General features: G+C 33.8%; 1 protein-coding gene across 1 annotated transcript in view; it reads left to right on the forward strand.

Moving 5' to 3' along the window:
- The window catches only part of LOC117235117 (protein cortex-like), a 249,589-nt gene extending 238,803 nt beyond the window's left edge, over nt 1-10,786 (forward strand). Inside the window, exons 2-8 of the mRNA XM_033496852.1 lie at nt 1,636-1,851; nt 6,542-6,815; nt 7,260-7,415; nt 8,089-8,227; nt 8,752-8,959; nt 9,041-9,362; nt 10,385-10,786. Coding sequence (XP_033352743.1) covers nt 1,636-1,851; nt 6,542-6,815; nt 7,260-7,415; nt 8,089-8,227; nt 8,752-8,959; nt 9,041-9,362; nt 10,385-10,530 — 1,461 coding nt within the window. The 3' untranslated portion in view covers nt 10,531-10,786. The remainder of the gene's footprint in view (nt 1-1,635; nt 1,852-6,541; nt 6,816-7,259; nt 7,416-8,088; nt 8,228-8,751; nt 8,960-9,040; nt 9,363-10,384) is intronic.
- Nucleotides 10,787-19,054: the final 8,268 nt, after the last annotated feature.

Consider the following 19,054-nt stretch of genomic DNA (forward strand, 5'->3'; position numbering starts at 1 on the left):
AATAGTTTTCTAATCATTCTCGAGGATAACTTCACTTTCTGCAAGTGTCTTGATACTTATGGATACGAGCATATCTCTACCTCGGGATGCTTCTAAAAGCCAAAATATATCATTCTAGCACTTACGACTCTTTCCACCGTATCTCACATGGCACATATATGTTACCTTTCTTCTTTCTTCGATACTCGCATCTTTGATCGTTCCAACTCCTCGAATCAATTTCGCAGACTTGCCAACAAAGAGAAGGAAAGGGTGACAGAAAGGAAAGCGAAGAAATGCCAGCGTATAACCAATTACAGTAACATCCTCGAAAGAAAACCGCATGACATAGAACCAGAAGCGAGGAGCAATAAATCGCGATACAGACGATTTAAATGGACGATCGTTCACCGTTACGGCCGAGAGAACGGCCTCGAGGGAACGCCATCGTAACTCGGAATTAGGATGCCACCTTTCTGCTTTCCCGTTTAAAGTATCGTCCCGGAAATCCAAGGCAGAAGCGCGTTGCTTGTGGCCGTTCGTGCAGCAGAAGAAGAGCCAGTATATTTATAGGAATTTCTCGCGATAAGTCCAGAATATCATGCACGGAGCCTAACAAACACACACTCAATCCTTTGGAAATATAACTTTGTGCATAAGTTATGGTCTTCATATTTCATTAACCTTTGTCGTGATTTTTATCACGTAATGATGTTTAGTATATCGCGATTTTCGGCCCCGAACGCATAAATTTCAAAATTTTCCTCTTGGCAAAAATATTGGATCTGCGATTGCGCCCGGGCGAGCTGTTTTTAACGAATTTTAATAAATTTTAATGAACGATGAAGGCGATTGAAGAGAAGAAGTTTAGAAGTTTTAGATAATGTCACGAAGATTAAGAAATCGATTAGAAAGAATAAGAAATTCAAACCTGTTCGTACGTGGCTGAAAATCCAGTAGACAAGATCAGGTTCAAGACCCAGTTCCATTTGTCATTCGTTCGAAACCAGATGTTCGCTGGGGGTATAAGGCCTGCTCAATATAAATATTATCCCTTCGTACTTCACTCTACTAGACGTACATAATGCTAGTAGCTCAAATTATTTTGCCAAAAGTCCTTTATCTTCGTACAATGATAAATAATGTTGAATTTTGTGAAATGTTGAATTTTACGTGTGACTTAATTTGTTCTCTTCTAATTTGAAGAATTTGCGAAAAGGTATAGGATAAGGGATTCAACAGCAATATAACGATCGATAAATTTTAATATTTACATAATATTTTATTTTATAGTTTTGCATTGTATTTTTCGTTCCAATAATAAGACATTAAGAAAATTCAAGTAGAATTATGGATAGATAGTATTATAGGATTGAAAATATAAATTGAATTATATCATATTCTACGGATGTATCTCATCTATAATATTATTTAGAATATTCTATTATATTCTCTAATATCTATATTTTAGTCATTAATTGTTTTTATGAATATTTCTTACATTACAATTTTATTGTTATTAATCAGAGTATAAGGTAAATTGCAAAGTAATTAAAGTTAATTTATCGTGTAAATTATATTACTTCCAGTTTCAATAGATAATATAAAATACTGTATATTATATAGATCAGTTAAAAAAGAAGTTTTTTTTTTCAGAAAAATGTTCCGAGATCAATTGCCTTGAACTGTCAACCCTGTGATGCAAAATCTACTTCGCAAGTTGCTAGAAAGTATCCATTTAAGTTTCCAAGTCAGGGTCATGCGGAAGATAGATTTATAAACATCAAATACAACAAGGAAGCTGCAAATTATCTTCTGACAAAAAAACCCAATAGTATGTTGAAGCAAAATGAAATCGATGTGTTTAAGCAGGTAAGCTAAATTTAGTTACATTAATTCAATAATCTAACAGAAATAATAAATTTTATACTTGATAAATTTTTTTAACATGATTTATATGAAGTTACATAACTTTCAAATACAGTAGACCATGAACTTTGATAACTTCATATATTATAAGAATTCTACATTTTCTCTATAATAGTTTCCACTTTCTTTTTCACAGAAGATAAAAAACAAAAGGTTCGTCCTTTTATCAATTATACGATTAAATTTTTCTTAAGCGTTCTTAAGATCTTAAAATTTTAAGCTCTTAAAATTTAAAAATCTACATATTACACATATTTTCAACCCGCAAATATTTTCTATTCCAAGGAATTCAATACAACGAACACAGTTACAATGAACGCGACAGTTATCAGAATTTTTCGGACAAAATGTAATATTATTATATCGTTGAACTGTGAAGTTTCAGAATAAAAAATTATTCAGTCACGTAAGTAGTATATACGGTATCTTATAAAGTACAGTATTGTACTAATTTTTGCATGAAGAATCTTATTAATGTTACAAGCTCCGCTGAAGTAAAATGATGACACTCTGACCGGACCATTAGACGTACTTCCAATTTGCACATATAATATTTTACAAGATTATTATGCATAAACTATTCAATCTGGGCGGATCTCTATGTTGAATATCCTTGATTCCCAAAATAAATGACTTAAAATACGTACCGGTTTTGAAGCTTGTTCACAGCATCGTCCGAAACGGTCGTATTACGCGATCTTAATGGATCCGAATGTTAGAAAAATGTTTGAACGGTAGTTGTTGCAACATCAAACATTGAATTAGCATAAATGCTGTCCGGATGTAGGCGTAAGTTATCTTGTTCGTGTTTATCGACGTAAGGGTATATAATCTTCGATAATTGATAGAGATAAGATCGAAATCACGGCGGAGAAGAGACTCACTACACGGAAATTACTGTTCTTAGACGCCGAGAAAATAGTTGAAGTTTCACGGGAATAAAAAAGAAGATAAATGGAAAAACAAAGAACTTCGTCCTTATCTTCTTCTAACTCTGAATGTATCGTGTTATCCTTGTGGTGTGTAAGGACTACCAACAGATGATTTTCAGAATGAATATTTATTAGGTCGTACCACATAATCCGACAATAGGATTTGATAATACTAATGCGAATTCGTCTCGTGAAAGTATCATAAAGGTTCAATGATGTTTAGGCCGGTTTTACACGCCTGTAGCGATACACATATCGCGAAATGCGTACCGTGTGAATGTCGCCATTTGTTTCAATGTTTCGCCTGACTTCTTTATAGGAAAAAACATGGTTGTCAAGATACACGATGGATACACGAAATGAGTATCGCGATACTGCGTTTAACGAGAATCGTCGTGTGAATGTTTCCATTGGTGTACATGAATATTCAGTATCTATCATACACGTATCTTCGCGTGAAACCGGTCTAAAATGTCCACGATGCTTTATTGGAAAATTGCTGCAAAATGTAGTATGCACGTATACAATGTAGTATATAAGTCGTTTCGTAAGTTGTTTTATTTTGTTTCCTTATCTTGTCAAGAATTTGGTATAGAAGTATAGGAAAGTATTCCACACGAGTTCAATCGTCAGTGTATTCTTCCCGCTTTTCTATCTCGCTTCAAAAAAAAAAAAAAAAAAAAAACTGTGGTTTAGAATTTGAACGAAGTTTCTTTCTTGGAACTTCGAAACGATGTTTGACATGTTTCTACATGCAGAACTTTCGGACAGATTAAATTATTATTCCCAGTTCTTATTATTTGTTTGTCTATTCTTACGAAATTCATAAATACTGTGGTTCTGATTGTCATTCTCCCATCATCATGCTAGCCCTTTTGAAATTTTCCCTTATTAAAGATTTTATAATAAAGAGAAAAATCGAAAAGTAACGATATAATTTTTACGTAGAGCAACGATATTTTATCGAATAACAACAATGGAAGAATACGAGAACTTATGAAACGACCTAAAAGAAATTATAAAAATAGAATCTAGAATTTTTTTACCAGAAACATAATATTAGAAATTATAACAAAGAATTTTAATAATTATTAATAAAGAATTCCGAAGCTTTTGAAGTGAACCTAATCAGCAGGGAAATAAGTGACACGAACTTACTGAACATTTATTGGATGATTAATATACAAGAAAAGTAGAAAGGAGATATGAAGTTATAAAATTGATCGGAAAATTCTAATTAAACGGAAATCTCAAAGTTGTTGGCTGAAGAAGTTCCAGGAATGTAATTTCCTGTGTGTAACGCAACTTCGATATCATTACTGTAATAACAGGCAGCAACATGGTAGCATAGTTTCCTCTGCCGATTTTCTTCTATGTCCCGTCCTTTTCTTCCTTCTACCTGTTTTCTTCTCCTCTGCTTGATATTCGACCAGAGCACTCTTCACTTTATCCTTATTTCCGTATAATGGATCTTTATCTATGAATATAGCTTCATTGATGCACACCGTTTCACGATGCGATTTATGGCGATAATCGCACGCTGTGGCTTATTTTCGTCTCGTTTTAAAGATGAAGAGAGAAGTTACTGAGATTATTATTATTATGAGAGAGAGAGAGAGAGAGAGAGAGAAAGGAAGGGGACGAGAGGAAGCTTGGAAATCTTTACCCTAGGGAATAGGGAGATTGTGTGCAATAGTGGGTTATTTAGAAGATTCAGATGTAGATAATGACGACGAGATTTTTATTTGATCATTTTCTGAATGAATTGTGAAAAAATGACAATCCGTTAACTAGGAAAAACAGGTTAACTCGTTACTCGGTTTCCCTAATCTCGTGAAGATAATAATTTCATTATTTATGAATCTCCTACTTTTTTATGTATTACCTCGTTTATGCTGAAAATAAATTGGATGTATCGTATATGATATATGGAAGAATTAAAATCATCTATCAGAGATTAATTTGTTTTTATTAACTTGTAACGTTGTTACAGGATTATAGAAATTTCTACTTAAACGATGACCTGGTTAGCAGGTTAAAAAGTTTTTAAGTAGATGATAAAGGAGGTGGAATATGAGAAGAATTTCTCTTCTTGAGAGGCAATCCTGTAGGTTCGATCTTAAAGAGTTTGAAATATTATAGATTTTATGGCGTTCAATGTATATGTTTCTGAACTCTAGAAGGGTTGAAATATTTTTGTCGAAGAGATTTCTGAAGATACTATAATAAAGATATGATTTGTTGATAATTACTTAACCATAGTTTCAAATGTAAATTCCATTCTGATTTCATCGTTTAGTTTACTTTAATGTTACGCAAGTTTCCATTTTCGACATTAACTGACAATAAGTTTCTAAACGTCAGATTTGGATCCATGATTTATGAATTTATAAGATCTAACTATTTGAATGTAACAGCTTTTAAACTTTAAGATGAATGGAATATCTCAGTTTGAGAAATTTTTCGAAGTATGGAAAAATCATTTCTTCTAAGGATTCTAAATCAAAATTTACCATATTTCACGAACTATAAAATACTTCAGTGATAGAAATCAAATATGTGATGAAACAAATGACAATTTTAAGTAATGTTAAATGTAAATGTTTAGATGGATGTTGAACGAGTTCAAACGTATACCGTTTCATTATCGCATTATACACAGTTCACTTCCGATAGTACGAAACAAGATCATTATCATGTCATTAAATCCTCATAATCGATGAATGTGTTATAAACGAACGCCGACACGAACTACGATGTCGAATCGATCGTTAGCGACTCCGATTGTTCGTGTTTAAAGACCTAATCGATCGATCGTAATTACCTCACGAGCGATAAATCGATTTCTAATTAAGATCGTGACGCCTGAGGAAAATGGGGAATCAACTATTATACACTTATTCTATACGTATTTAATTCTGATCATAGTACATTATTTTAGTCTCCACCTTTTCCGAAATTCTATGATAACATTTTTCAAGCTAATGTGAAACCTAATTATGAAATGATAATTTGGATCTCAAATTATCGCTATAATACTTGTCTCTATTCGATCATCTATTGAATTTGTTGTTTAAGGTCAACTAAATTGTCGAGAATATTAAGAAATTTTGTAACTTCTAGTTTGTTCTAATTTATATACTGTAAATTAATGTAATATCGTTATTATTACATTTTCAATGTTTATACGTTTGTGGGAAACGTAAAAACGAAAAATTGTACGAAATATACAAAATATAGAGACATATTAAATAAAATATGCGAAATCTCATTCTCATTGCAACGTGTATTTAGTGTGTGAAAAGAATCTTTATGTTTCTTTAGTTGTGTTTATAAAAATCGGATTTGCATAAACACCCACAGTCTAATTATTATATACAACTTTATTGTACATATACTTGATTTCTCTTGATCAATCCAAGCTGAAGCTTCATTTACAATCTGAAGTTGTACTGGAAGTAAGAATTACAAAAACGTTGTAAAATTCGCATTCAATTTACCAAGGTTCGTATTTTATCTTATTCCGGTTGAAAATTCTCGTGTTGAAACCGCGAGATATGGAGACGTTTCAAAAATTCACATTCGATTTACCAAAAAGAAAGGAAACGAAAGAGAAAATGTAGAAATTCACAGGAACACACAGTGCAAATTTTTCGCTGTCAAGTGTCGCTTAAGTCACTAAACCCTGACAAACGGCACAGCTGGAATCTCTGTCGGATAATTGGCGAAAGAAATTTATGCACCAATTAATGGCGAAAGAAAACGTAATACCAGGGCTGAGGCAGAAACAAGTGCTGCGCCGCAGCCACTTATCCTCGGAAAACAAGGTGCCTGGAAGCTTAGTAGGCCTACCTAAAGACCTGTGGGACGAGGAATACTTCAAAGATGGAATGTGGAAATCGAAGCCACGAAAAAGGCCTTTAATAGGCATTATGTATTCCATATTAAATACGCATGACTTCTCCACGTTATCAGGTAAGAATTCCATGGCGTATTTAGAACGTTTCCCATGATGTATAAAAATATGGTGGCATGTCATCGTGTACTACCAGCTTCCTTCATTTACATGGAAAGTTGTATTTTAATCTTTCGATATTCGCATTTGTATTATTATATATCTAATTACGATTTACGAATTATATACTTAAATTGACTGTATTACTATACCTCTCATATTTGTCTTTTTATTTCGAAAATTTATGAACCTACTTTGATACTAATGTTTTCCTTATTGACTTGTTTAATAATATGTTTCACTGTTTATTAAAGATCTTGATTATGTACTCCGTAGTTTGTATGTTTCCGAGATGTTTATAGTACTCTATATTATAATATTATATTAGATTACGCTGTAGTATACAATGCACGGAATATGTTTGAGAGAATATATTGAAATTATGTTTATTCTTTGTTTTTAAGAGTACCAGAAACGACGAATTGATTGGAGTTCAGCAAATGCAATCGCGGTAGCAACTGATGATGTGGTGAAATTTTACAATATATTCAAATCTGATATTCTGGACTCGATAAGCCTGAAAATACATAATGTTGATTCATTAAAATGGAATAACGCTGGTAGGTAACGTTACGCAAAATATATAATTACTGATGTGTTAAAGACTCTATTACGCATATTAAATCTATTAAAAATTGAAAGCTGAAGCTGCCTACAATGAACATAACTACAAAAGTATAAAATTAACGTATTTCGTTACATTTCCCCGATATCGTTAGATACATATTTTTTTTATTTACTTTATTATTGAATATCCGGACAGAATTAAATTTTTCATTATTTTAAAAGAAATAATCTCAATCTAATACCACATCTAATTTGTTATATCGATTGCGAATCTTAAAAATAAACGCGTTTGAGATTTTCTGGCTACCAACTTATCGACTTACAAAATTCTGCATTCCTTTTCGCCATCTACCAATTGATATTTAGAAACAACATAGATTGAAGATTCTAATAAATTTGGAAAATTCCCTATAATATTTCAAATATGATATACCATATCCGAAATCCATTATTCAAATATCCATGGACTTGCGAGTTGTAAGTTATAACGCTATAACAAAATACTTAAATGGGAAGTTAATATCAATTTTTAAATTCGTCAATCCATAAACGAAGAGATCGTGTCTACATTAAAATAATTCTAATCTCAATTTTTGCATTGCAAACATCAATTGTTGTAATTAATATTGACATTATCTTACAAGAAAATTCTACATTTCTGTCCAGGTAATAAACTGTTGATATGCACTCCGTCGTTTGTGAGACTGTACTGTACAGATAGGCAGAAGGCGATTTGGACGACAGCCACGTGCGATAGTGACGTGACTTGCGTCTGCTGGTCTAAGAATGACCAACATGCCGTCACGTGAGTAGTATCCATCTATACAGAGATTTGTGGTTGTTGCATAAATATAAGATAAACACGAATGACCATTCATCATCGAATATCATTTCAATCTATTAACGACCTTTTATTACGATCTGATCTGGCTTGATAAATGTCATTGATTTACTTACCACAATTATGTACTTGTCGATCGTCTGCGGTCTCGCGTCGCCTCGCCGTGAGCCACTTTTTAATTATTCTATTACTATGTCGTTAACATTACAATTTATGTTCGTTATAAAATCTAATAAGTGAATCGAATCTTTCCCTAGGTCTTATCTTTCTACTTGTGTTCATAAAGATACGAATTTGCATAAATCTACTTATAAATCTACTCAATCTTCAATTATTATTACAATTTAGTGACCAGTTTAGTAGGTGTTTCAATAAGTTAACAAAGTTCAGAGTGCTGTCGGTAGGGTGCTTGCTTTCATTTATATTTCGTTTGTAATTAGCTAGAAAATGGATATAAATTATATGTATATTTCTTTAATATTGCGCAGTGCTGACCGAAGTGCGATCACGATATATTTAGCTCAGGATGGCGAGGTCGTTAATTCGTTCCCCGCGTTTTCTTCAACTATTTTAATAATCGCATTTTCATCGAATTATGGTTATCTCGCAACTTCGGCGATAGAAGGGAAAGTTCGGATTTTCCAGTGGCCAAGTTTGATCGTGCACATTGACATTCTTTACTACGAGCCTATTCTAGTAAGTCGATATCTCCCGTTACACACTTCTATCGTCTGCAAAGTTGGACACTGTTTAAAATGAATTATGTACTATATTCAGGCTTTAGCTTGGCACCCGTACGAAAGTGGTTTATTATGCATAGGCGGTGGCCTGGGTGACGCTTCGCTGACCCTTTGGGACATGAACAGGTTAAGTACACCGACTTATCGCGACGTCCGGTTCCAAGGTATCGTGAAGAATATGTTATGGAATAAGCACAGTGGTGAGCTTGTCGTTCACTGGTCGTACGCGGAGCGGCATAATGACACATGCACTGCGATACCGGTTCTCGCAAGCCTCGATCGCATTGTGGACGAGGTACCTTTGGATAAGGAAATGCGAATCAACGCCATTATGTGGAATTCTGATCAAACGCAGTTAGGTACGTGAGAATCCTCTCGTTTATTTTATTATTCGATGAAACTGTGAAATCGTAATTGGATCTGTGATAAGTGTCACGTGTATTAAACGTAATAAGGGTTTCGGATTCGAAGAGTCTAGTGATTTATGAGACGAGAAGAAGATTATTAGACGTAATATGAAAATATAAAAATTCGTTAAGTCCCATGGTATCTGCACTTGGTGTTATTTCTGTAACTGTGATCGATCGTGATCAATTATGAGTTTCGTAGAATGCTCTCTGTGAGTACTATGCTAGTACTATGTCCTTTGATGTTATATGATGTCCCTATGCTGAATTTGAAATATGTTTTTCTGTATCTATTCTGGTAGATAGGTTTCGAGTGGGAAGTATGATCATATCACTGCTTGGTAAGGATAGCTACACAACTGACAAAATTTTTAATTTGCTTTTAATGCATACAAGGTTTACGTTATGTTTCTATTTTTATCATGTAACACGGTTATTTTATCATGAATATTTATAATCAGTTTTCCGTGAGAGGGTAGTTACGTTAAAGTAATAAGGTCTGCATTTAGTATTTTCGAAAATATAAATTTTGAGAAGACTCTCGTCTGAAGCTTTCACATTTTTTGAGTTGTGACATTATCAACATCGTATAAAGTAACGATATGGAGAGTTCTTAGTTTGAGCGGTAAATTATTGGTTTTTATACTGTTTGTTTAGTCAAGTTATTTTGTGGTTTTAAGAATGCAGTTGTTTCTGTTGAATATCGATACATATTTCTTCACAAAAAGACTTATGAAATTCGTGAAAAATGTTAACAGCTAGGAAGCTACAAAAGTTTCGAAAACATGTGTTTTTGGATAATGGTTAAAGAAGGAATCTAACAATTTAATGTTCTGTAATTTGTATGTTTTTGTTCGTAGTACTGCTATGTAGTTTGTGAACTTTGTGAAATTATCGTATCTGCATTCTTACGTAAATTAAAAATTCTAATGTCATCAAGGAAATTAACGAGTGAATGTACATATTTTTTTTAGCTCTTCAGTCTGACGAATCTTTAATGATATGGAATTTTTTCGGTAACGATCGCCAATATTCAAGATGTAGGACACAACGCAAACATATACAAAGTGATACAAGATCTACGAATTTTAAAGAATTTGAATACTATAATATACGGTAGAACCGACGTATTCAAGAAATTTTTTAATATTCATAAAAAATTATTAGAAATATTTAAAAAACTTACTTATAAGTAAGTCAAAACTTAACTAATAGCCGTGACTACTAGCTTTTAATATACTTCATATAATTCGGTATTTTGTCCAATCTTACCACCTTTTATTTCAATATACAAATATCATGTATTTCGTTTTTTAACAATTATAGACTATAATCATTTTTGCACGTATTGTAAGATGTTACTAAATCTCGAATTATTGCTACAATAAAATTTTTTGAATATTAGTCTATGAATGTCCTATTTATCGCTGCGATTACATGATTTTAATTATAATTATTATATAATATATTTAAAAATAGATATTAAAAGTTAGTAATTCTAGTTAAAAATAAAGGTAAAGATGCACTGATTTTTAGTGTTTGTTGTAATGTTTGAAGCACTGGATGCACTCTATATTCCAAACCAAGGACTCTTTCTTGAAATGAAATTTATAAAGTTTCATGTTACATTGAATTATGTGATTATGTATGATAAAATTCATTATTTGGATACATCGGATCTACTGCATATCAAAAATTAGTAACAGTAACGGGCAATGTCGCGAATCAAAAATTTTTGTTTTATATAATTATTTGTATCTCTCGACATTTAGTTTCATACATAATTAATGTAATCAACCTATGTTGAGCAAAATCCAGTTATTTGAAAATGTAAATTAAATGAATTGAAATCGTGCTTTCCTTGGCATACGCAGTGTTATAGAATTATGTAACTTATTTTATAATTATCTGACTTACTTTTCTTTGTTGATCAGAAGAAAAAATATATATATATTCTATTAAAATTTCATAAGTTTATTTCTAAAAATCTCTTTATGTTTACCTATAAAACAATTGAAAAAGCAAAATACTAAAAAAATATAAACACTAACTCCAAAGATACGTACTTAACTGCAAAACTATACTTACAGCAATTACAAAAATTTAGTTTCCTATAAAATTTCCATCTATAAAATCGAAACGCGTAACCAAACGCTATCTAGATAGAAAGAACAAGTACGGTCGTTGCAAAGTACAAGTACAGGCCACTTTAAATTAATTTCACCAATTAAGTTTCAAAAACAGCGAACAACTAAGATAATTAGATACCCTTCTTACAATTACCTATCCGAACCACTCAACCATGTTATAATTTTGTTTAAAAGAATCTTTTTCATGCCACTAACATTGTATAACATACTGTTCCTTTCAAATACATCGATCGCTTGACCGTATCTCTATCTTCACAGCTTTACACACAAAGATCCCATATCATCTTCCTATCGTATCACGAGCTACACGTTTCATCATAACGTCGAATCATTTCCAACGTCGCGATCGAGAGAATCGATGAAAAAGGAAGGAAAGAATAAAAATCACGCGAAAGTCGTTTCGCAAAACGATTATAGCGTGCCAACGATTAAGGACGATTATGATCGAATCACGCGCAATTTAAATTTTTCCGGGCCCATTGAGCAGCAGGTTTATCGATCGACCGGAAGATAAGCCGGCACAATCTCGTGCTAGAACTGTTAACGACCGTCTGTACTATCATCAAATAGATTTTCACGTTTCGCCACCTTTGGCAATTCCCGTCTAAATTACACGATTATCTTTCGGCTACTACTTACACAAGAAAAGGGAAGGGTATGTAGGCCATTTTGCGAGCAACCACTCTGGCAAATGCCGCGTAATTATGGTTTTGTATAGTTCGCTAGTTTTTTTCAATTAAATACTGTCTCCTAATTCCAACTTAATGCCCTAAAAGAATTACAGTAAAGAATTTACAAGATCGTGTTATAGAAGAAAATTTATTTGTAAAAAGTTGAATATTTTCCAGAAGACTCAAGTGCTATAGTTTCGATGTCATAAGTTTTTTCTCGTAGATTTATTTTACAATTGGCATTATAAAATAACTCTTCTTTTACTTGATATTTTAACCAAAGATGAGGAAATGGGAAGGTGAAAGGCAATTATTGCAATGCATTCGTGGCTGAATAAAATTTAATTTATTGAGATTTCCTATCAATTATAATAAATCTTCGTCGACTACAAATGTATGCAACGATAAATCCTAAGAATCAGAATTGGTAGTTCAGGTCTGAATGGATACAAGATTTGGCAAGAAGAAAATACACATTTAAAAGATTAAACAAAATTATGGTTGTTTTGCAGCCTGATAACTGCGAAAAATTTCTATATATAAAGTCGCTATAGTTGTACTTTTGCAAATTATACTGTTTAATTATATTTATTATGGTATTTTGCAAAATCATCGCCAAATAGATAAGTAATTTATAGTTCTCTGCATCAGACTTCCTATTTTCTAAAAATTCAGAACAGTATATTTTTCTTATTTCTATCATCTTTCTAGAAAATTGACAACACTATTAATAGACTCCAAATACGATTTCAATTACTATCCCTCAATTGCATAAAGTTATGTACCTAGTATTCGAAAGTTTTAATCGCTCAAGTTTAACTGTCTTACAATTTCGGATATTAAGTTTCGCGTTAACCCTGTAAGGACTTGCTGAATTTTTGAAGAATGTGTGGTAAAAAACGCTTTATATTTAATTAACTTACGTATAATTAATAACAAACTCTACTTATATGTAATTTATCTATTCTTATTATTTTCCATATTCTAGCGTTGCGTTAGCAGTCACCAACCTCTAAACAAAACCTTTCGTAACCATCATCCTTCAATCTGTAACAACTTGCACCAATTTTCGTCGATCAAGCTAAATGTTCATTATCTTTTACAACTTACTCTTCTTAAATGAACAATTTCCACACGTTCATCGTCACCCATCGCGTTGCACCCAACGGCAATCTCCAACAACTATTGAATTCTACTTTCACAGGTCGCATGTCCAGCGCGGTGTCTTTTTGTTCGTTACATTGTCCACTTATGGAAATCGGGATTTCGTTGGGATTAAACGGCCCAGCAAGGACGCGGTTAATGGTCTCAAATTACCGTCCTCGCCTCGGCCCCCTCGCTTAACATAAAGTAACTAGAACAGACGCGGCATTACGGAGCTCGCGCTAATGCCACGCTGCTCGCTAATAACAAGCGAGCGGGACCGATGAAAAACCGCGCGACCAAACCAGTTAGCCGCCGCAGACCGAAGGAGCTTTAACGTTCCGCTCGAGCCGCGCTCAATCGTGTCCAATCGAACGATAAGTTAATCGATGACGGAAATCAGAGGCAGACGCTTGAATTATCGCTCGCGTAATTTGGCCCCTCCACGCTTGCAATTATCCGTATCTCTGATTCAACGATAGTTCAAACTTACGAGGATGATCGCCATGATCTGCGAGCAAATTCGTGATGCAAACTTGCGTCAAGTTTTATGATGCGGCTCGTGATTAGGGAATTGCGCATTTTTACGCATTTACGTGAAAATGAATTATCTTCGTTAATGTTGAAATTCCTATCGCATATCCTATCAGAGTGCACCGATACTGTACAATCTCTGTCACAGTGAAGTTAATTCACTTCTTTTTTTATCACAAAGGTGATCCAGCAGAAAATCCAATCAGCTCATCAGACTCGAAACTAAACCAAATTTCACCAAATTGAAAATTCAGTCACGAACAGTCACCCCATATTCTCACCCTCGTGCGACTGTTCCATATCGAATGTGATCCAGACCAGATTGAATCATGCTTGTTCGACGACAGAAACGACAAAAATTCGATTTCGCTCTGTATTCGAGTGTACGCGCATTTCTTAGTTAGTCGAAACCGTTAATTGGCCGGCTGGATGCAGTGTTTATGGTTGGGCAGTCGTCGTAAAACGGTTGCTGATTATCATTACATACAATCACGCTTAGATCCACCGATACCAGCCTTCTCGAACGATATTTATTACCATAACCGTACCATAGCAGATTCTGGCTCGATTCGCCACATTTCTTCGTCGTTTTCTCCGTGGCTCAAAACGAGAAGCGGTTCGCGGCGGATGTCAACCACTTTGAGTATTCTTTTACGTTCTACTCCCTTCCCTTTCGTTTTGTTTCCAGTTGCTCTTGCGTCTCGATGCTCGGAATCCATCGTAATAGGTCCTTCGATCTCGTAATCGGATATTGAACCGCGATAAACAGCCGGCTGATTTACATCTTCCTCGATAGCCCGCGTAATAACAGTGCATCGTTGCTCGTCTTCGATTGAAATTACAACGGCCATGAGTTTTAAGGAGATTATTCTAATAATGTAACCGTATTGCCATTGCTGAAATCGAACACTGGGACGTTATCGTTGCTCGGTGAGCCTGTACTTTCAATTTTCTCTTGCAACGATATGGTCGAACTTGTAAACAAATTACTGAGTTACGTTCTCTCAACTTGTTTTTTTGTGGAAGAAGTAAAGGAAGGTAAGAAAGTAAAATTGTACAGACAATTAGCTGTATTATTTTTATTCAATCGGTCGAAGGAAGATTATTTAGTACAATTTGAATTTATGTTCATTTAGTGGAACAATATCGTATAATTATTTATAAATTTATTGGTTATACTGGTTAATTTATGGTTAACACTTTTCGCAATGTGTCCACTCAGAAAGTATTCGAAGATCTACACATGAATAATACAGATTATCAAGTTTCAATCTGAGTTTTAGAATGTGTATCATGGCGAATAAATCTTTGTACCCGATGACTTTTGCGATCTCTTCGGAGATTTGAAGGGTCAGATGCGGTCGTAGAGATTGCGAGTTCGAAGTGCTGATTGATCCTGCGCATAGATACACTAAACCATCGGTCGAATTGACATCGACAATTGATTATTGTGGAATATTTAATGAGAAAGTATTGACTTACTAATTCTCTTTCGTATTTACATCTTGAATTATGGAAGCATTATATTTGAGAAATTAGTGAAATACGAGGAAAGTAGAAGATACTGTATTTTGGATAAGTTCAGAATTTATTTACAAGTTATAAGAGAAACTTAAAATTAAGCTTAAAATTAAACTTAAAATTAAGTTAAAGAGAAGCATAAGAGAAACTCAAAATTACGATTTACGGAACACAGGAGATATAAAATAGTGAAGAAATTTTTAAATTCATAAATTCTCGCAGAATTTCTACTTTCTTACAATTTTGTAGTAACACCCCTTTTTAATCTAAAGTATTTTATGGATCGGAAATAGAAGTCAAATTTACAGTAGAGGAAGAAGAAGATAAATAGTAGAACTTCCACATGTTAGCTATAGTTTTAATCAAACAGTATCCGAACATTCTTATTCAGAAATGTTCATCTGCGGCCGCTAATGAACCGAAAAAATCCAAAGAACTATGACAATGAACATAATGTATCTACCTATGTTGTACTTATCGACACTGTAGGAGAATTATTTATCCGGATCTTTCGAACAACTACTGTTCTTGATTCGAGAGGTCTCATTTTTCAACAAGATTTTCGCATAATATAATATCAGAGCATCAAAGTTCATACTTTAGCTTTACGAAAGTTTTAACTTTAAATTACGATCTTTTAAATTTTTCCTAAATTTCGTTACGAACTTGCCGAACTGCCCAATAATTCGTCGGGTGGAATCTCGGCGTAACGTCAAGGCCACATTCGTTTCGTTCCAGATGCGTGAAATCTCGTGTTTCATGACTCGGTCTTCAGACAGAAGTAAGACGCATGGTAGCACGGTAGCCAGGGTGCACTATCTGTGTGCATTTATCATGCGGACAGTTACACCAGTCCTTGGTTCTTCTCCTCTGTCACAGAATTAATGAGACGGTCGAACATTAAGGGAAACGGTTAGAAAAAGAGAGCGAAATGTTGGGGGAAAGGCGAGTCACTCGTTTTCTTCGAAAGCAAAAGTTTTTTTTTGCTCTGTGACAAAGGACACGATGTCTGTCTCATGTAGATAAAACGTACGGCAGACGAAACAGTCTCGAGTAATGTTACTTAATAATCTCCTACTTGAGAAGCGATCTATCTTCTTGAGAACGACAACGTTTCGAGTAGTACAGATAAATATATCGATCCGAGCCATAGGCAAAGAACATTTAAACGGATACATGTGGACATGTAATAGCGTCTTCGCGGTTTATCTGGCGATTCAGAAGAAAGATAATGCCTAGCCCTTCCTATGCATTATTTTTTATTATTTCTCTTTACCGAAGAATTATTGCTGCCTGTGGAAGAAATGGCACAGGGAAATATTTTTGTTGTACCATAGATGGCCTGTATTTTAAAATACAGTGTCACTGATAAATAGAGTGGCTCTATAAAAATCATAGTTCTTAATGCATTTTATGGTACTTAGAGATAATTCTAAAGATTCTCTTTCTCTCTTTTTTTAGATAATGATAACGATATTTATAGAAAAAATTTACTGATAATTAAGAACATATTTTGTAGAATTGTAAGTATTGGGACATAATGTTTTTCAATTATTTACAAAAATAAATTGCATTTTATCACGAAGAAGATACTGTATGTTTAGAGCAATATAACAATCTGTACGTATGTATATATAATAAACTATAATGTTCTAAATTAGTTCGGAATATCAAAGTTATAGGAGCTACTGAATCTATAATTCACTCGAAGTAAGAGGCAATGAAAATTATTTTAATTAAATAAATTTTGCAATCGAAATTTGATAATACTATACCATTTACCATCCGAATTAATTCCATTTTAATATAATTACTGTTTAATTCTAAATTTCGTTGACAAAATTATTTCTCTTGAAGCTTATTTTTCCATGGATCACTTCGTCTTTTTTAAAACTTTGTCTACAAATTTCGCAAACTGTTCTCAAATCTATATCTCCACAAAACGTATCGTTCAATCAATGTCAATTACAACGCACCGCAAATACAAAATACTTCTAATGTACCTCGCAAAAAGCTAACTATACTTTCTACTTCCTACAATTTCAGAGACATATCGTTACGTCAATTTCAGCGCATACCGCTTAATTACCTAAATCACTTCCTTTCCACAGCATCTAACTTATAAGATGCCCTGTACCATTTTATTTCCTGCCTTCAATCTTCCTCCGGGGATCTACAATTTTCTCCCTGGTACCGAGTGAACCAGCCAGTGGAAAGAAACGTTGGAACGTCGAAAAGCAGGGGAAAAAGGAGTAGAAAAGATCCAAGGCAAGAGCTACCGCGGCAGGGGTCTCGATTACGAAGGGGAAGAGCACGTAGTGCACGTACTACTCGCAATTCGAAATAGCTAGGCCATAAATTAGTAGCTGGCTATCTGAGCGCGGCGATAGAGGGAGAAAAGGAGCAATTATTTCCTTTGGACGCCATATTTCAGTTCGAACATCTTAATAACCGTGGATGTTGTGGCTTCTCCTCGAATCAGACGAGGATAACCGTGAAAGAAACGAAGAGAGGCAGAGAGGAAGAGACAGAAGGGCGGGTGATACGTAGGAAGGAAAATCAGAAAATAAGAAAAATGTAAGATAAAGATGAGGAGGAAAAGATTTATTCGCGATCGATTCTAAATCTCAATGGCTCCGCTTATCTTTATTTTTCCTGGTTTAAGCGTCTTCCTTTTGCGATCATTTCCTCGTGGCAGCTTCTGGGTAGATCGAAAGAAAGGTGGTTTACAAGAACGGTTTATCAGTATCGACCACCTTGATGTCTTCATGCAATTATATAGTCGGCCATGTATAGATGATCGGTTCAAATAACCATTCGCTGTTTTGTTAGCGATTTGTGCTACTACTAATAATCTTCGCTACTAATCTTCAACGTACCGATTAACGATCATCGGAATAGTAATCGTTAATTAGTATGCACGATCCGAACGTCAACGGTATTGGTCTATGGGATAAAATTACGACGATCGAGAATTAGTTCGAACTATTTAACGATCGCAATAAACATTCTTTACGTAATAAAGATACTCGTGGCTTTCCAATTTTTTCATTTTTATCCTCATTTAATACCTCATAACGTAATGCAGGTACAACGTAACACAAGTACCGTGCCACTTTTTGTCGAAGCTATATTTATAAAGCGCAAATATTAAGCCTTTAGATTATTTCACGTGATCTTGTGAGCAATACATACATATAATTTGAATTATATCGTCTATCAATGATTTATCAAATGAGAGTCAAAATTTCTTTTGAATAGAACAAATCGTTCCAGTAAATTCAACAACATTTTTATTAAGCTAAAATGTAAGAAGGATGCAACGTTGAATATGCCCTTTATCGGTAGTCATTGAATTTGCGATCATTTTTATTGAGTAATAATATTACATTCGGATGCTAAACGAGATGCTTGAATTTGAAAAAAAGTATAAAATTAAAACTGCAGAACTTTTATTTACGCGCAACGTTTAATTATTTTTTATTCGTCAATTTTCAATAAAAAAAGTGGGTATTTATGTGAAAAGTAAGTGTAGAGGTTGATAATTAGTTTTATGTATCTTCATGTATCACTGAAATGTGATGAAATTTCACGTAACTAATGCGTACAGAATAATATGAATCGT

Source organism: Bombus vosnesenskii, unplaced genomic scaffold (genome assembly GCF_011952255.1).
Source record: "Bombus vosnesenskii isolate JDL3184/JDL3185 unplaced genomic scaffold, Bvos_JDL3184-5_v1.1 scf7180000013314, whole genome shotgun sequence".
NCBI classification, from domain to species: Eukaryota; Metazoa; Arthropoda; class Insecta; order Hymenoptera; family Apidae; genus Bombus; species Bombus vosnesenskii.